The sequence below is a fragment of the Peromyscus californicus genome, unplaced genomic scaffold, assembly GCF_007827085.1.
Source record: "Peromyscus californicus insignis strain IS unplaced genomic scaffold, ASM782708v3 Scaffold_13__1_contigs__length_99412109, whole genome shotgun sequence".
Lineage (NCBI taxonomy): Eukaryota > Metazoa > Chordata > Mammalia > Rodentia > Cricetidae > Peromyscus > Peromyscus californicus.
Genome location: NW_026294424.1, coordinates 80383519 through 80403963, shown reverse-complemented (window position 1 = coordinate 80403963; position 20445 = coordinate 80383519). Strand labels below are relative to the sequence as shown.

Sequence of the window (20445 nt, the reverse complement as noted above, 5' to 3'; positions counted from 1 at the left end):
CTGGATGCAGAATTTTGAGGAAACTGCAACAGAGACATGCTGAGAGACTGGACAACTGAGCTACTTGTTTTCATTGGTGCTGTGGGATGTTCTGTATGTTAAATGTGTTGCTCTGATTGCTTAATAAATAAAACGCTGATTGGCCAGTAACCAGGCAGGAAGTATATGTGGGACAGGGAGAGAAGAGAATTCTGGGCACAGGAAGGCTGAGGCAGGGAGATGCTGCTAGCCACCACGATGAGGAGCAGGATGTAAAATACAGGTAAGCCACGAGCCAAAGTATAGATGAATAGAAATGGGTTAATTTAAGATAGAACTAGAAAACAAGAAGCCTGTCATGGCCACACAGTTTGTAAGCAATATTAGTCTCTGTGTGTTTACTCAGTTGGGTCTGAGCGGCTGTGGGACTGGCAGGTGAGAGAGATTTGCCCTGACCATGGGCCAAGCAGGACTGGAGAAAACTTCGGCTACACATTGGTGTCTGATCCTTTTTTTTTTTCTGAAAACACACAAACTTCTAAAGGTAACCTATATGTCTGCATTAACACAAGTATGGAATGTACAGTATGCACAAGAAGGCTAAATTGATTTTTGTTCTATGTTTGAACAGGTAAAAGGCATCTGTCAACATTATAAGTTCATTAGGACTGCACAACCAAATTGTAATATAAATCTCTATCCATCCATATGAAAAGATGACATGTCATAAGTCTTGATGACTCAATAGACAACAAGATTTATCATGGCTCCTCAATTCTCAGAGCTGTTCCCACGCAAAGTAATCAGCACACATGTCACTTGTCCTGCAGTTTTGTGGCTTCCTCTCTCATGTCCTCAGCGAAGTTCCTCAGCCGGTCTCACCTGGTCAAATCTGATCTCTGTTAACTTTGAAGGAATCCACAACTTTGTGTTTCCTATGGATACAAAAGCGTAACCTCTCACTCAATGTAATATATATATATATATATATATATATATATATATATATATATATTTCCATTTTAAAGTTAAGACACCATTAAAATATATATGCTGGTTTAATTTAGTAGTCCCTTCATAATCCAATGTATCTCAGCAGTCGCTGTTCTCTGTTCATTAGCATGGGAAAAATTTTAAATTAGCAAAGCACCATCTAAGGTCAAAACTGCTTGTGTTATGTTTTCCACCCTTATGTGGCTTATTTGTTTTACTTTACTTTTTCTTTAAAGACTTTATTATTTTTAAACTGTTTTTTCTATTACTGTCTATATTAATTTTCTTCTCTTTATTTAGCACTTAAGCACTTTTAATGAGGGAATTCCATAGAGTCTATCTGATAATCAAAAGAATTTATTCTGGGTTAATTCACAACAAGGATAAGGGACTTGATCTCCGAATCCAGGATGGGTGGGGCGCAGTCCAATCCAGTTCTCTGGAGAACTCTGCCTTGATCCACAGCACCAGCATCCAGCATCTAAGACCTCAAGGTAGCCAAGAGAGCAGCATGTATGCATCCCAGGTCTTAAGGAGCCCTCCCTCAGCCACGCCCTGGGGAGGCAAGTACTTAGCAGTTACCTGCTGCCTACTAGGGCTGGTGCTTCAGGTATAGCATGAATCTTAAAGAGTTCTTATTAATAAAATCAAACCTGAGCCAGGTATTGGGGTGAACGATGGAAGATCAGAGAGACAGAACAGGCCACAGCTTCCTCACCTTGCCAGTTCCTCAGCTGATCCTGTTTCCTCAGACTGGAAACTTCGGAGTCCTCATATCCGAATGGATCTCAGCTGAACTGTTGCTAGAAGCCTAAAAGCTTAACCAGCCAAATGCTTCTAGTTCCCGGTTTTTAAGCCTTATATACCTTTCTGCTTTCTGACATCACTTCGTGGGATTAAAGGCTCACTTCCTGGGATTAAAGGCTCGCTTTCTGGGATTAAAAGTGTGAGCCACCATGCTTGGCTGTATCCTTGAACACATGGATTTCTGCCTCTGGAATGCTAGGATTAAAGGTGTGAGTGCCACCATTTTCTAGCTTCTGTATCTAGTGACTGTTCTCTTCTCTGACCCCAGATAAGTTTATTAGGGTGCACAATATTTTGGGGAACACAATATCACCACATTCAGGGGTAAAGCACAGATGACTACCCCTACACACCTTCTTTAAAAAAAATCAGGGACAATTGTTTATTCATGTATTTTACATATATACCAGAAGAAGGAATCAGATCCCATAGCAGTGCAGATGGTTGTGAGACACCATGTGGTTGCTGGGAATTGAACTCAGGACCTCTGGAAGAGCAGTCATGTGCTCTTAACCACGGAGATATCTCTACAGCCCCCCTAAAAAACCTTCTTAAGCACCTTCTACCTTTTTAGAGGTTTTTTTTGTGTGTGTGTGTGGATCTGGCTTTCTGCACATCTGCAGTTTTCTCTGACCATGTGAGCAGAACCTTAACCTGTTAGGCTGCAGCTAGACCCTCTGCTGTATGGCTCTGGATGACTGATTTAGTCCCCCATGGGTTCCCTGAGGGTCTAGTCTCACAATGGCTGTACCAGTAGAAGCTGCATTTATCTCCCCAACTCAGTGAAGTTTCTGAGTCCATGCTGTGGTAGGCATTTCTCCCTAGCCTCCCACCACTAAGCAGCATGCCATCTGCTGTTCATAAACCCCATTCAAGTGTTTTGGTAGCAGGGCCTCTTAAAAGAGAGGTGCCTCTGTGTGTCACTAGCCTACCTGAGAAACCATGATTGTCAGAAAGCTATTTTAGGCCTTATATGCATATTCATTACCAGACATTGGTCACCATATATAGTATTACTTTCTTATCAGGACCGCCAGACCACAAATAATGACCCAGAAACTTATTAATTATGAAAGCTTGGCCTGTGGTTAGATTCTTTCCTAACTAGCTCTTATAACTTAAATTAACCTGTCTCTAAAAGCTATATTCTGTCATGTGGCTTGGCTTCCTCTGCTCTGTGCTGTATATCCGGTTTCTTCAGAATCTCCTGGTGAATTTGCCTTTTTTCTTCCCAGAGTCCTCCTCTGCCTGGAAATCCTGCCTACCCTAGCTTTTGGCCATTCAGCCTTTTATTACACCAATTACAGCAATATATCTTCACACAGTGTACAAATATCCCACAACATAAGGTTTTATAAATATATTTTGTGTTGTAAGACAAATTCCTCTGCTGTGGGATGTCAATCTGTATGCTGTGAATATGTGTTGCTCTGATTGGTTGGTACATAAAACACTGATTGGCCAGTAGCCAGGCAGGAACTATAGGCAGGCAAGCAGACAAGGAGAATTCTGGGAAGAGGAAGGGCTGAGTCAGGAGTTGATAACCAGACACAGAGGAAGCAAGATGAAAAGGCAGAAAGAGAAAAGGTACCAAGCCACATGGCTCATCATAAGAAATATGGGTTATTTAAGTATAAGAGCTAGTCTGTATTAAGCATGAGCTAATGGCCAAGCAGTTATAATTAATATAAGCCTCTGTATGCTTACTTGAGGGATGCGAGTGGGAGAGATTTGTCGCGACCGCCACCTGGCTGGGACACAGGAAAACTTCCAGCTGTGTTCCTCCAGCTTTCTAATTTCTAAACCACCTTATAGAAGTTCACTGATGTTGTAATTGAAGTTGATCTTTTCCATTTGTACATCATGCGAGACACAGAACTCAGACCACTCATCTGCAACCATGAATTCATTTATTTGTTTTAACTGGAACACTCTTAAAACTGAGGGACAATAAAAATTATATGGAAAATAATATTTCAAAAGTCTCATTTGTTAGCATTCTAAATGTTGTTGGTATCCTAGTACCCTAGAAACTAAGCTAGTATTAAGTAGAAACCATCACAGTAAGACTAATACAAGAAAGAAGCATTGAGTTTTTTGAAAATGAAGTACTTGAACAAGGAACAGACAAAAATTTTGAGAAGGATGAGCTCACATTCGGATATTGGGTCTTAAGCCACGCTGGTGGCCATTCATAAGATGTCCCAATAAATAATTAGAAATGATATCAACAAGGCTTGAATTTTGTTTCTGACATAGTTAGAAACATGTTTATTAAATAGTCAGGGCTGGTGGGTCATTGTTTCCTTGAAACAATGCCATTGTATATACACATGTACCATAGGGGAACTGAAGAGGAAAGTTTTGTGTCTCAGTTATCATGAATATTTACTTTTATCAATAAAACGTAAAGTATATAATGGATGGAAGTGACAAGTCTCTGATAGATTTATAGATCTATATGTATGTATATATATACATATAAATTGTGTTCTGAAATTTTCCAATTCATTATCTTTTCTTATAGACAGAGAAATGGGAAATAGTCTTCTTAATATTATTAATTTAAAATTGTGAGCCATGATAATAGTGGCACGTCATCACTAGAAAAGAAAGGAGAATAATTAATGTCAAATTAACAAATAATAATTTTAAAATTATTTAAAATTTGTTAGAGTGACAAGATGACTTTTGAAATAGTAAATACAGGTATGACATAAATTAGGAAAAATAGATACAATTTGAAATGATAAAATTGAATTGATTCATAAATACTTCAAAAAACAAAAAAAAGGGTGGTTGCATTCAGTAAAATAATTAGAGATATTTAGATATAATTTAGGGATGCAGACTCTCCTCAGGTAAAGTATTGGAAATAATATTATTCAGTGTACCATCAGACTCTAGAAAATTAGTAAATCACTAATGGTCACACTATCAGTCAGAAATCAGAAAACTGACAGATTTTCTCCTGTACTATTTATATCCATTTTTATTTTACTTACACATTCACTCCCATTTTTACACTTTTAATTATATGGTAGATAAACAATGGAAAATCACTGAAAAATTTATCTGTTATTCACAGTGTTATTTGTTATTTGTATATAAATAAATACATATACCTGCCTTGTTGCTCATTTTTTGTTGTCTTGTATATGTTTGCTCCTTTTATTATTTTCCATATTGATGATTTGTTCATTTTCTGTACAGGAAAATTTGTGGTTCTTTTCCAATTTCTTTTTTTGTTTGCTCTACTATTAAATTCTGTTTTACATTGTTTTTATGACTGTATTTGCTGTAATTTGCTTCTAATATAGGACTCCCCAGATATATGGTATAAGCCTGTCCTGATGGTAACAATTGCTTTCAGTATTTCTTGTTTCAGAAATGTTCATCTCTCGTTAAATTCTAAAGCAGTTTGTCTGGGTATCCTGTCTGAACTTTTTTTTTCCTTTGAGAATTTTAAATATATTTCCCCTGTGCTACATAATCTTTTTTTTTTTTTTTTTTTTTTTTTTTTTTTTTACAGCAGTCTTCTCTGTGCATCATGGTGCATGGCTCAGGACTGTTTCTGGCAGACCCTTCCCTGTGGTAGAGATTAAGAGCTTGTTCTTGGTTGGAAGTAACACACTTTGTTCAAAACGTACATTCTCTGCTCTAGCAAGGGGGTTCAGCAGGTAAAAGTGCTTGCTGTCAAGCCTGATGGCATGAATTTGATCCTTGGGACTCACATGGTAGAGAAGGAGAGTATTGACTCGCAAAAGTTGTTCTCTGACCTCCATGGGGATGCCGTAGCATGGAGGTGCTCACACACTCACACACATAAATAGATAAATGCCCAACAGTTCAATTAAGAAATGGGCTATAGAACTAAACAGAGAATTCTCAACAGAGGAAACTCAAATGGCTGAAAGACATTTAAGGAATTGCTCAACATCCCTAATCATCAGGGAAATGCAAATCAAAACCACTCTGTGCTACATAACCTTAAGTATTTCTGAGAAATCTTTTCTCAGTCTCATAGAACTCCACATAGTGGATTAATAATTGATTCATGCTTATCTCAGGATTAACTCTTTGTTTTGGACTTTGACAACATGATAACTTGTAAAATAGTGATTTAGATGTAATATATAAGATATCTTCTTAATTTCTTTGTCAGGATATCTCTATCTTTCTATAAGAGAATATTTCCAGAAGTTATTGTGTAGAATTATTTTTGATAATTTTTAATTTTCTTCTGTACCATCCATAATGGCAATATTTTCATGTTTAATGTTCATCATGTACTAAGTTCTTTTAACTTTTTCAAATTCACTTACTTGTTCCAAATTATTTATATTCTATCACAGAAACTCTTTTTCTTCCTAATTCACTGCTTTGACATGGACTGTACTTTTATCTCATTTGGAGGACCAATATTGCTAGAGTATATTTGCTTCTTTTTAATGATTTCTAGCTCTGAAAACCTTTCATGAAACTCATTGGTTCTGCAAGTTGGACTTTGGTGCTAACATGACTATAATCTCTGGTGGATTCCTTTTCTGGGGTGAACAGATACACATGTGTTTGTCTGTCCTGTATCTTCTCAAAGAAAGAAGTTTCCTACACAACACTAATTGAACACACTTCATTGCAAAATATACATTAAACACACTAATGTATACATTAACTAACTTAATGTGTAACTTCAGTCAATATATGCCTAATCATTTACTATGTCAACATTGCTCAACCCAAGTTATATTTTAACTTACAGTTTAATTTTCACTCAGATATAAACACAAAGAAATATATATCTCCCGGTTATAACTAAGGAGAACATTACATGAACAGGAGCCTTCTGACTTCCCAGGATGCCTGTGAAATGGATGTCAGTTCTGCTGCTCCTGCAGATGAGTTGTTACTTCAAACCTGGGGATTGTGGGAAGGTGTTGGTATGGCCAATGGAATTCAGTCATTGGCTGAATCTGAAGATAATACTGGATGAACTTGCACAGAGGGGTCATGAAGTGACAGTTCTGAGACCCTCATCTTCCATCTTTCTTGATCCCCAAAAATCACCTAGCCTGAAGTTTGAAACTTTTCCTACATCTATTAGTAAAGATGATCTGGAAATTTTTTATACACAATGGGTCATTGGCTGGATGAATGAAGTACCACAAGATACATGCTTGAGATATTTTCCATCGCTGGATGAAGTGTATAGGCAATATTCTGATCTGTGGCTAAATCTGTGTAAAGAAGCTGTTTTGAATAAACAGCTTCTGACAAAACTGCATGAATCAAAGTTTGATGTCCTTCTTTCAGATCCACATGGTCCCTGTGGTGAGCTGATAGCTGAAATACTCCAAATACCCTTTGTGTACAGCATTCGCTATTTTCCTGGCTATGCAATAGAAAAGACTAGTGGGGGACTTCTTTTCCCTCCCTCTTATGTACCTATTATTTTGTCAGGATTAAGTGGTCAAATGACATTTATGGAGAGGGTGGAAAATATGATGTGCATGCTTTATTTTGACTTTTGGTTCCAGCCATTTAATGAGAAGAAATGGGGTCTGTTTTACACTGAAATTTTGGGTAAGTTAACTTTTTTATCTCTAGGTGGGGGCTGTTTGATTGCATTTATCTGTTATCATATGCATCTAAAATAAGATGCATTAGTCTTTTAAAGGTGCAATTGATAAATGATTTGTAAAACTGCATCTTCACAAACAGTGGGCAGTCAGGTCATTGGTCAGAGAGAATCATTTAGTACACAATTGACACAGGACATTCAAGGAGGTCATGTGATTACCAAGCAAAGCTTCCAGGGTTACTATAAACCATTGCCTATTCCTTTTCCTCAATTCTTTCTCATTTATAAAGAAAATAAGCTTAACATGTGTAGAATAGGGAAAGGCATAAATTTATAGTCTATTGATGGTGTTAGGTGGATAATTTTTTCTTTATTTAAAAATTGTGTATATGTCCTGAAGGATTTACTCCCTACTGCATGACAGTCTGTTTAACCACAGACTCAAAACATTTAATTTGAAGTTTCTAATGACTCTGTATTCCTTCACAAGTTTCCTTTCTGTGTAACCATTCAGTATATTAAAAATCCTAAAGCATGGCTACATATGAATTTCCTTGTCATTTGTTTAAAGTCAAGTTTCTCCATTAATAAATATAAGCCCCCATTAATGGTGAGTATAAATTTCTATTCTCATAATTTATGTACATTTTCTAGATGTCATGACTATATTTATATAATAAATAAATACTATTAAGTTCTTGATATATAAGTAGAATTATATTAAGAACTAGTAAGTTCTTACTATAAAGGAGAAGTGGGGGATCATGAATTCAGCCAGGCATCAAATTCAGAAATCACTTTGAAAACCAAGAACAAGGAGCAGCTGCTTATGTTTCACAAACAGGGTGAGAATTGCTGGGTCAAGTTTCAAGTTGTATCTATGGCTGTGGTGGGATTATTTTTTCTGGAGCTTGAGTATTTGTTTATATATTTCCCCGAATACATTCAAATCTTTAGGAAGTGCAGGCTTAACTATATGGAGTCTTAATGAGTCTTTATGATGGTTCTTTACTGAGGTAGCTATGGACATAGAATTTCTTTCGTTTGCCTACAGCACACATATTAACTTATTGTGTAAGCCACAGATAAATTACACACAAAATTACATTGTACTTGAATAAATACTTTGTTTATAAATGCATATTTTCTACATAATTGAGCACAAATTATTCAAACACTTTTTGGGAAATCTTAGTATATTGTGAAGACAACCTTACCATTTTTTCTCATCCCTTCCCTTCCCTGACCACTTCATTTTTCTTTATGTAGGAAGACCTACTACATTAGCTGAAATGATGAAGAAAACAGAGATGTGGCTTATTAGGTCTTACTGGGATTTGGAGTTTCCTCGCCCTGTCTTACCAAACGTTGTTTTTATTGGTGGACATCACTGCAAACCTGCCAAACCCTTGCCCAAGGTAAATAAATGCCTTTTTGTTCACATTTGTATGGTTATGTTTTCAGTGGAAATGGTTCCACACCATTCCTTCAGCTCTCTCAGTGAAAAAGATGTAGGAAGTGAGGTATTCAGTCTTGCCAATAAAAAGGATAATTTTTTTTTTAACCGGGTCATGTGTTTCTGTATTTCCACAATTAGGGAACAACATGAGAGACCTTGGAAATATACAGGACCAGTTTGCAAGATTAAATCAGTTAAATTCATCATGTCAGAGAGTATAGCTTATCAATTAAAAAACTGTGAAGTAGTTAGAATACTCCAAAATAAATATTCAAAGTATGGATAGACAGCACAGACACGGTCTCTGCCACCACCCCTATTATAGAGCTCCTTAGGAAAGACAAAGGTTTATAACTTAATAAAGAAAGGATTACAATGCTATGAGAAGTTGGAATCACAGAACATCTCAGAGTCTATTAACTCTGAGACTGTGTTAGATAACACCTGAAATATGAGAGAAGCTACACATTCCGTAGAAGACAGGAAGTGGAGTTCAGTTGAGCAATATACTGCCCCCAAGACACGTCCATAATTATATATTTCCTCTATTTAGACTTTCCTCTTAAAGTTTTCAGAAACCTCCGAAACAGTACAATTATCTAGAGACCAAATCCTTCAGCACTGAGCCTGTGGGGGGCAATTAATCTTCAAATTATAGTGATTGTTAATGTTAGTAATTACCTAATGTATGTGAAGACACTTTAAGTATCTTGCTGAGTAGGAAAAATTATGCCACAATATTAAGATTATATTTTCAAATATAACCATAGAACGAATAGATTACAGATTTTTTTTAAAAGTAAATGTACACATCTAGACAGTAAGATGAAGATGGAAAGTTGTTCAGCAGTATTTTAGCTCAAACAAAAAATACATTCCACAATACTAGGAATGGTCTAAGTAATACTTTGGGCAAAATTAATACTTCTGGCTTTCACTCTACCATTTAATGTGTTCATCACTTGAGATCTCAGTTTTGGATACAAATTGGAAGATTATGTCATGGGTGTATATTTTTAAGGTCTTATGCAATGCCTACAGGAGACAGTGGTTCTCAGCCTTCCTAAGGCTAAGACCCTTTAATATAGTTGCACTTATATGTGGGCATATCTGCATGTGGGCAGACCTGCCTGGAGATGGATTGAAGAGTGCATCTCAGTTACTAAGACCACTGGAAATGTGTGTTTTCTGATAGTCTTAGGCAATCTCAAATGATCTCATGACTCATGGGTTGAGATTCATTGCACTAAAGATTTCTTGAGGAGCGTGGCTCTTGACATCACAGTTGACTAGAAAATTAAACACAGAGAAAATAAGCATTGCATGTGAAAACCTAATAATTCTTATTTTCAGTGAAGACAATCACTAAATTTAATTTATAAAAGAATTCTTCCTGCTAATAGAATTATATCCCTTTATTTAACAAAACCAAATACTACTCTTCAATTGAATTATTAAGATTATCCATAATAACTTTTCAAAGTCAAAGGTTGACTCAATATTATATTAGTTGGTGCAGGAAATATTCTGTTACCTGGAGTATTTCTCAGTTCCAATAAAGGGAAACATACAGTGTTACCATCATTGAGAAAAAAGTATGGAAAGAAGACAAAACAATGAGTCACAATCTTTAGCAATAATTAGTAACAATACTGTTATTATGTTTCATACACAAGATTTGGTTCCCTGTCAGCTATTGTGGAGTCATATTCTGTGTGAAATATTTCTGCCTTTTCCACAAGTATTTGCTACTCAGTACTTTTCAAATGCTCAGATTATTGCCCTCCCTTTCTAGATCATAATTCAAAACTTGGAAGTCAAGTAATGGGTCTTAACAATGGGTATCTCTATTAGTATATAGTATGTTCACTTAAATCCATACAAAGTAATCAGAATTTGCAGTCACTGTGTACATCAGTTATTGTGAAGTAAACACTGGAATTATCCTAATTATATACAACTTTATAAATTATCATATAACTTACATATGTGTATATAATACCTTTATAATTGTACTAAGAATCTCAGAAAACACAAAATGAACTAAGTGAGAGTTTAGATGCAATAACTTGTATTTATACACATAACATTAGAATTATTCTTCCTAACAGTCCTTGGTAACATTGATTTAAGAATGATAGGAGGTATATATGAAATTAATTATAAAATGAATATAAAGGATAAAATCATAGTTTTAGAATAATATCTTTATTATTCTTTAGAAATATCATACAGTGTATTTTGATCATACTCACCTGTTTCCATCATCTACTCACAAAATCCACCCTCACCTTCCCATTCACATAATAGCATGTACTCAGGTCTAACTTTAGCTGCCCAAATATTCATGGTATATCTGAAGTAGTCCCAGCTCAGCCAGGCATTGGTACAACTTCCAAGTCCAGAAACAACATATCCATAGAGTTAGAAGGTTCTTACTGCTGGTTTTCAGGTATCTGTGAAGGGCTCACTGGGGTTTAAAGATGACCCTTGTTTATCAGGGGTTGGGGTCACGTCTGCGTGGGTAATCCTTGAGGCAGAGTACAGAATGTGATACTTTCTTCAGGCAGAGATGGTTGTGGTGTAGGGTAGGCTGCTGGTCTCTATCTGGGGCTGGGGGTGCGGGACCTGTTGCAATTCCTGGATGCCTTGATTGTTGGGGTTGTTGATAGGTATACAGGCAAACTTATTTTTAGTACCCTTCCTGGGCCTGTGGTCTCAGAACACCAAACAGTCCCCTGGCAGCATGGTGGATGGGTAGCCTTGAGGGTCAGTGAAGGTGATCTAATGGTGACACATCAGTAATATCCAGGATTGACTTAGTTGGTCTAGATGACTATGTGAAGATCAAATTTCTCCCTGCTCCATATCCTTTCCAACGCTACACACTCCTGTGTGGAGGCCTTTCCCCAAGAGAGCAGGACTCATCTTTGATTAAGAGTACATCATCGAAACACACTTCTAAAATCACACATTTCATAGAGTAAAAGATACATATAAATTGCTGTTTTAATTTTTCGAATACCTCCTATGATAAATTTTGTGCCTAAAGGTTTAGTTTGTACATTTCTTTTTGCACAAATGTATGAATATATTTAACACTGCTGTGTGAAAACTACAAAGTATGCAAGATGGAAAATTTGGTGTTACCTTTGATGTACCTAATAATTCCTAATAACATTTGACTTTTAATCCCAGTATTTTCATAACATTTTCTCCATAGTCCTTTCCCTGCTATCGTTATTTGATACTGAAACAAATTCTGTCTTCACAGGAAATAGAAGACTTTGTCCAGAGTTCTGGAGAGCATGGTATTGTGGTGTTTTCTCTGGGGTCAATGGTCAGTAACATGACAGAAGAAAAGGCCATGGCAATTGCATCAGCCCTTGCACAAATTCCACAAAAGGTGAGGCCATGTGTCCACATGGGAGCCCACTATGTACTCATTCTGTAAAGTTTTAGGTGATCTAATTGCAGAAACTTAATATGTGACAGATAAAAAATATTATACTCTAAATTACATTAACTTGTTTAGAAGTGAAATACTGTGGTGTTTTGGAAATAACGCTAGCAGGAGTACAGAGAACAAAGTATTCTGCCAAGTCACTTGCTCCTTTTTTTTTGAAAATTATCTGAGGATTCTGTACATGCTAAAGATAATTCACGGAGGAGGTAAATTTTACTTAATAACTGCACTAGCACAATAACATTAATATGTATTGAAAGATTTTAATGTAGCATAAACTTTAGACATCTCATGTAAACACAGTTTCTTCATCTTAGCTATTGTAGTAAATATATGCAAAATATGAATCATTGGTAATTTGTTACACTTCATTACAATAGAATTTTGGAGACAAAACAATATCTTAAATATAACCACTAAACACTAATTATCTCATTTGTCTAACATATTTGGGAAATCACGATTACATTCAACCTGAATAATTATGAAAATAAGCACATACTGTTTGTTGCTTTTATATATATATATATATATATATATATATATATATATATATATAAAATATATAATTCTCACTACTCAATTTTTCTTCTTCAGTTTCCTCATCTGTTCTATGAAAGGTATTTAGTTATACAATCTCTAAATTTTAAATACTACATTTAAAACCCTGACTCCTGTAATAAAGCATTTTCTTACAACTAACAGGTTCTATGGAGATTTGAGGGCAAGAAACCAAAAAATTTAGGACCAAATACTCATGTGTACAAGTGGATCCCCCAGAACGACCTTCTGGGTAAGGCTGGAACACTGAATGATGAGTGAAAGGCAATCTCTCATAGATAGATAGCACAACAGAAAACAACTGACATTTTAGTCATGGAAAATTCAAAGGAATATCACTGTTTAAATGTCTTTTGAGTTTTAATGGGAATATAACATACTTTTTTTTATTATAATACTATTTCTGACCAGAAGTAAGGTATATACTTTAATTGTAACTGCTCCGCAAAGAGAATTTTCTATAATTACTTGAGTTTAACTCTTTTTCTCTAGTTCAGTTATCACATTTTTTTTTTCTGAATGAAGTAAAGTTTTCCAAAATACCATTAAGAAACATTCTTCATTCTGTTTTATTATTGGATACTCTATTGTAAGTGGTTAAAGATTCACAGTCTTTATCATGAAGACTTCCTGTGAATCACATACACTCTCCTGATTCCCTTAAGCACTCTTATGCTCGATTGAGTGGATCCACTGTTTCTGTAGAAGAACCAGTTCTGACACGTCCTTGGACTCTTCTCACAGTGCTTTATTTTACTTATTAAATGATTTCAGTGTGTTCAGTTAACAATCAGGTTTTCTTTTTTTAAATCCTAGGTCACATGCAACAGTTGCTATGTGATCTTCCATTGTGTTATTTGTACACTTAGGTGCTTGTTGCTCTGATATACAAAAGCAATTTAGCCGGGCGGTGGTGGTGCACGCCTTTAATCCCAGCACTCGGGAGGCAGAGTCAGGCGGATTTCCGTGAGTTCGAGGCCAGCCTGGGCTACCAAGTGAGTCCCAGGAGAGGCGCAAAGCTACACAGAGAAACCCTGTCTCGAAAAACCAAAAAAAAAAAAAAAAAAAAAAGCAATTTAAATGCAGTTACAAGTCATAATACCTACAGAAAGTCCCTCCACTTTCTATGTTCTGTTTTATGCTTTCTCAGGGTATTTACTGTCTTTCATTTGATTCTAGGTCATCCCAAAACCAAAGCTTTTGTAACTCATGGTGGAGCCAATGGGGTCTATGAGGCGATCCATCATGGGATCCCCATGGTCGGCATCCCTTTATTTGGGGAACAACGTGATAACATTGCTCACATGAAAGCCAAAGGAGCGGCTGTTGGCTTGGAATTCAGCACAATGTCCAGTTCAGATTTGCGTAATGCACTGAAGGCAGTCATTAACAATCCTGTGTGAGTGTAACCTCTTCCATATTTACTTATGTATCTACTGATTTATTTGTCCTGCCCTTGAACAGGATTTTGCACAAAAGAGGTGTGTGTTTTACCAGTGAGCTCTGTCTTTATCTCATTTGACTTAGTTACCTATTCATTTATACATTCATTATTTAGTATTTATTTCTTGGCTATTTGTTGAGTGACAAAGGTGCAGTTATAAGAGTAAAGAAAAAATGAATATGGCAAAGGTAAACCAGTACGATTGTCACAATGGAATCACTTTTGCTGTTTTCTGGGTTGTTCACTAGGTGAGCCTGACTACATACAGAGATGAGATACGTTCTTAAAATTTCAGTTTTCTTGTTTCATCTTCAAAGTGCTAAGATTATAATCATGTACTACCACCCTGAACAATTTGCCTTTTACTTCTTTCAGTGGAAAATTATTGCCAGAATTTCAAGTATAGTACAAAATTGGAAATAACTCATAGGTGTAATGCAAATAATCACTAAAAGTGTCAAGGAAAATTGTATAAGGACAAAGTGGGAAAACATTGATGATGAGAAGCATTAATGTAAAATGGAAATCTGAGTCTTTTACCTCACCTACAATTTTTAGCATTAGACCTCAGTAGAGAGATTAGTGTAAACATTCAGAGCTTGACATATGGCTCAGTGTTTAAAAAATTGCTCTTGTGAGTACAAACCACCTTTGTCTTTCTGAGTCTGGGTTACCTCACTCAGGATGATTTTTTCTAGATCCATCCATTTGCCTGCAAAACTCATGATGTCATTTTTTTTTTCTTCTGAGTAGTATTCCATTGTGTATATGTACCACATTTTATTTATCCATTCTTCAGTTGAAGGGCATCTAAGTTGTTTCCAGGTTCTGGCTATTACAAATAATGTTGCTATGAACATAGCTGAGCATGTGTCCTTGTGGTATGATTGAGCATTCCTTGGGAATATGTCCAAGAGTGGTATAGCTGGATCTTGGGGGAGATTGATTCCAATTTTCTAAGAAAGTGCCATATTGATTTCCAAAGTGGTTGTACAAGCTTGCATTCCCACCAACAGTGGAGGAGAATTCCCCTTCTTTCACATCCTCTCCAGCATAAGCTGTCTTCAATGTTTTTTATTTTAGCCATTCTGACAGGTGTAAGGTGATATCTCACTCATAGGAAGATACTAGATGTAAAACACAGGATGACTAGACTGCTACTCACAACTCCAGAGAGGCTACCTCGAAAACAGTACCCTAAGAAAGACATAGGGATTGCCCAATGACAGTGAAATGGGTGAGATCTATATGAGCAAACTGGATGGGGGGGTAATGAAGGGCAAGGGTCAAGGGAAAGAGAGCTTAGGGGAGCAGGAGATCCCAGCTGGATCAAGAACAGAGAAGGAGAACAAGGAAAAAGAGACCATGATAAATGAAGACCCCATGGGAATAGGAAGAAGCAAAGTGCTAGAGAGGTCCCCAGAAATCCACAAAGATACCTCCACAATAGACTACTCACAATGGTCGAGAGAAAGCCCGAACTGATCTACTCTGGTGATCGGATGGCCAAACACCCTAAATGTCATGCTAGAACTCTCATCCAATGACTGATGGAAGCGGATGCAGAGATCCACGGCCAGGCCCCAGGTGGAGCTCCAGGAGTCCAATCAGCGAGAAAGAGGAGGGATTGTATGAGCAAGAATTGTTGAGACCATGATTGGAAAAAGCACAGCAACAAATAGTCAAACTAGTGGAAACACATGAACTATGAACCAATAGCTAGGGAGTCCCCAACTGGATCAGGCCCTCTGGATAAGTGAGACAGTTGATTAGCTTGAACTGTTTGGGAGGCACCCAGGCAGTGGGACCTGGATCTGTCCTTAGTGGATGAGCTGGCTGTTTGGAACCTGGGGCTTATGCAGGGACACTTCACTTAGCCTGGGAGGAGGGGACTGGACCTGCCTGGACTAAATCTACCAGGTTGAGCTGAATCCCCAGGGGAATCTTTGCCCTGGAGGAGATGGGAATCTGGGGTGGGCTGGGGGGAAGGGGTGGGGGGAGGGAGCTGGAGCGGGGAGGATAGGGGAATCCGTGTGGCTGATACATAAAATTAAATTAAATTATAAAATAAATTTTTTAAAAAATCCAAAAAAAAATTGCTGTTGTGGCTGAAGACCTGGCCTCAGTCTCCAGCACCCACATGATTCTTCACTGGCTTACATAATCCCATTTACAGAAGATTGGATTCCCTCTTCTTGTCTCCAGGCACAACAGGCATTCACATAGTGAATATAACATTAATGCGTACAAAATATTCAGAAACATTAATAAAATAAACCTTAAAAATAAATAAATAAATTGTGGAAATTTAGAGTATAGAACCTTTTCTTTAGGATGATTTTATATTCTTAAAACTTTATTTTAGTGAATCAAAATGATAAAAAATACTTCTTTTGCATATAATTTTTTGATTTTTAAAAAATTCTTATATAATGACTTTCATTGCTAACCAACTGGACATAATCAAGCTCTCATTTTAATAGTAGTTAATGCTCCCCAAGGATTTTGAGCAAATATTTTGACTCCATTGCTGACAAATGGCAAAGAACTGGGGCTTTTGGTTTGACCCATTTAACACCAGTAGGGGAGATGAGGCTGCTTTTTAAATCTGGGCAGATCCTTAGGAGTCAGGGCTGTGTTTGTCTTATTTTGGATAATAATAATAATAATAATAATAATAATAATAATAATAATTTCCTCTCAAAATTATAACTTGGAAAACATTTATTTAAAACCTAACCTATCTAAAGTACAAAAATTCACCATTCAAATCCTCAGTATATACACCAATATTAATTGTATTATATCATCTGTCTTCTCAACAGAAATATTCTGTATATTTTTTCCTTTTTTTCACTGACTTTAAATAAAAAGAGAACACATTTGTTTGTATAGAGGTGATAAAAAACACACACTTATAAACATCATTTCTAGGATTTTAGGAGATACAGGTAATTTAAGCCACTACTTTCTGAAACATGGTCTGTTTTCTTTTATTTGAAAAATAATGTATTATGTTATAAAACTCATTAAGATAAGCATTCTCACATGAGAAGCAGTCTTCTCACTATGATATTTATAATAGCAGGGAACTGCCATTCTACTGTATTATGCTACAGCACACATCAGAATTCAGGCTGGATTAGCCATGTCTTCATCTGCAAAAGGAAAAAAATTCTGCTGGACAATAATTTAACAATGGGATCAAATTCGCAGCAAGGTATATGAAGGGCAGGAACGAACAATCAGGGTCGTTAAGTAAAACAAGCTACCCACACTGATAGTTATAATTAATTGCTGATAAATGGTCAATACAAAGTCCAAAACAATTCCAATTCTCTCTCTTCTTTGCCTACATAGGCACCATAAATAAATTGACAGAGATTCGTCTCCTGTCTCTAAACTGTGATACTAGCATGAACTTTGCACACCTGTGAAACTAATAATTACTTACCAGATAACTCAAGTTTCATACACCCAAAAGATAGCTCAGTTCTATTTATTTTTCTGTTTGTACTTAGGACTTTAGTGGTCCACTCTGTTGCTAACAAATATTTGTTCTTTTCTTTTTCATCAGTGTTTAATATTTTGTGCACATGTTTTGGTCTGAATGATAAACCTTCTTTAATACTGAGTGAAAAAAATAATTTATTTTCGTTCTACAGTTAATGTAATCTTTACTACCTGTGAAAAAACAAACATGTTTGTTTTTAATTTGTTCTCTAAGTTAATTTCCATTTTATTTTCCTTTAGCTATAAAGAGAAAGCTATGTGGTTATCAACCATTCACCATGACCAGCCTGTGAAGCCCCTGGACAGAGCTGTCTTCTGGATTGAGTTTGTCATACGCAACAAAGGAGCCAAGCACCTGAAGCCACTTGCCTTTAACCTCACCTGGTACCAGTACCACTCTCTGGATGTGGTTGGATTCCTACTCGCCTGTGTGGCAGCCATGGCTTTCCTTGTTGTAAAATGTTGCTTGATTGTTTACCGATTCTTTGTAAAGACAGGAAAGAAAAAAAGAGAATAGAGCTCTTTAATAACATGGATAATATCTACAGCCATGATGGGGAAGACTATTCCATTCAATTCCAACACTGTTTCAGGTTCAGCAAGATTATCCTTCTTGATTTAGAAGATACTGGGCTACTTAGTTTATCTGTATATTTTACAGCTTAAAACTTAAAAGATTAACAATTCCAAATCTGTATTTTCTCACATAATTATATTTCATACTTATTTATTGATGTAATAATCCTGAGAATAATGACAACCACAGAAACATCAACCTGTTTACTAGAGAAAAATAGAGGGCCTGACGTATAACTGTGAATTTGCAGATATATAATTTTTTTAAGTAAAATGGAAGGAAATGGACATTCAATGTCTGTCAAAGAAAACAAGAATATGATCTGTTTAAAATGTGATAAAGCAGATTTTTTTAAACCAGCAAAGTAGAGGGAAGAGAATTTAGGATACACTGAATCCAGCTCTATAAGAAAAAGACAGTTGTTCTGACTCCATTTTGTATTTGGTTAGACAGTTCTCCATCCTATCCCTTCCTCTCCCAACAGTAATGGCAGCCCAGGCCACGTGTTTGAGGTTTCCATGCCCTTGACCATCGTCCAGATGTATTAAGTGAAATAATCAACAAATTAGGTCTAAAATAACTACCATGCTCTGCCAGGAATAAACACTTCAAGGTTACTCTGAACCTCGTCTAATGTTGATATATCTTTGTGGGATTTGCCTGATGTTGGGGATGAACATAATTTTTGGAGCTGAAGAATGCTCTTGGTCTGACTGTCAATAAAAAGAACTTAAAATAAATAATTCAGATGCTAATAGGAAGTATTGTCCTAAATTTTTAAATAGTTATTTAATACTTTAAATTATTCTAGTGCTCCCTATGATAACGATCAACATTAAGCCATAGATAATGTAGAAACATTAGTATGTTTCAATATTTAGCAAAATAAAAATTTGAAATTAAGAGAAAATAGAAATTGATAAGGCATATTATATTATTTAAAACTGCATTTGTTAGCATCCAAAATGTTTTAAGTCGAGTACCATAGACAATAGCTGTGTTGATATTACATTAAACAGAAAGAGAAAGAGAAAGACTTCTTCTTCTAGCAGTTTAGAAGAGTAAACCTAAATTTGAGTTTTCCACATCTCTCCCCATGTTTTCAATGTGTCTATATTTTGTGCTGTATAGCTTGTTGTTTTATGTATAATCTGTGTCTGCCCCTGTTACCTGTCCATATTTCCTACTTGTCTCTAACAAAGGACTTTCTTCTATATTTACTGAACAAAATAGAGAACAAATTGTGTGTAAAAGGAGTAGAGATACTTTTACAGAAATCTTTTTTGAAGTTTCACAAGGGAAGAAGTTACTTTACTGACACCAACTGACCTAAAACAGCACCCAAAGCAACACATGGATATTATCAACTTATGTTCATGTGCTGCTCTCAAAATTTATACTTTTGTCACTTAAGGGTCATATAAGTCTGGTTTCTGTTTGCAAAAATTATTACCACCACATATATATGCACTCACATATTACTATGGATTATAGGCATGGCATAGCACATACTTTAAAGCTACATATTTATCTTAGGTTGTGAAAGGTTGTGATTGGAAGGCATGATGAGGTTGGTGTCATTGATTTCTTAGTGGCAGGTTAAACAAACAGGCTAAGCACACAGCAGGACAGCAGATTGAGTACAAAGTTCTAAATAATATCAAGGTACACTTTTTTCCTTTTTTGTTCAAAGTTCTTGCAATATATTCGTATCACCATTTCTCTTCTCTCATCTCCAAGATCATCCCTACTCACCCAACCAGTTCCATGGATTATTAAATTTAAAAAGTTATCAACAAATAGCATGAGAAACATACACATAAAGCCCTTAAAAACACAGAATCAGAAATCCTAATGTATGAGCAAAAGACTAGTAAGACAAAAAAATGCCCAAACACAGCAATATGAGTCATAATTTACAAAAATATTATTGGGTTTGTTTTGTGTCCGACATCTACAGCTAGACATTAGGCTTATACTTAAATGTGGTTTATATATCCTATGAGATTCCATTGGAAAAAAACAATTTTCTTTTCACCAGTTGTTAATGGTTAATAGGTTCTTG

At 36.0% G+C, this 20445-nt stretch overlaps 1 protein-coding gene across 3 annotated transcripts; it reads left to right on the top strand.

The window, feature by feature from the left end:
• Positions 1-6635: 6635 nt before the first annotated feature.
• Positions 6636-18320, top strand: LOC128108932 (UDP-glucuronosyltransferase 2B17-like). Of its 3 annotated transcripts, none has more exons than XM_052735949.1 (6): positions 6636-7362; positions 8630-8778; positions 12094-12225; positions 12991-13078; positions 14026-14245; positions 18044-18320. In XM_052735949.1, exons 1-6 carry the CDS (start codon positions 6639-6641, stop codon positions 18318-18320), a joined length of 1590 nt encoding a protein of 529 aa, XP_052591909.1. In that variant the 5' UTR covers positions 6636-6638. The 3 variants fall into 3 exon arrangements, with proteins under 3 accessions (XP_052591909.1, XP_052591908.1, XP_052591907.1); XM_052735948.1 differs by having other exon boundaries at positions 6639-7110; XM_052735947.1 differs by having other exon boundaries at positions 6639-7366; positions 8634-8778.
• Positions 18321-20445: the final 2125 nt, after the last annotated feature.

What these genes read in the sequence shown, in the direction of transcription:
- LOC128108932 (XM_052735949.1), top strand. Translation starts at nt 6,639, where the DNA reads ATGCCTGTGAAATGGATGTCAGTTCTGCTGCTCCTGCAGATGAGTTGT. An exon ending in TTGCACAAATTCCACAAAAG is followed by an intron (nt 12,226 to 12,990) that starts GTGAGGCCATGT and finishes TACAACTAACAG; the next exon opens with GTTCTATGGAGATTTGAGGG. An exon ending in CCCCCAGAACGACCTTCTGG is followed by an intron (nt 13,079 to 14,025) that starts GTAAGGCTGGAA and finishes ATTTGATTCTAG; the next exon opens with GTCATCCCAAAACCAAAGCT.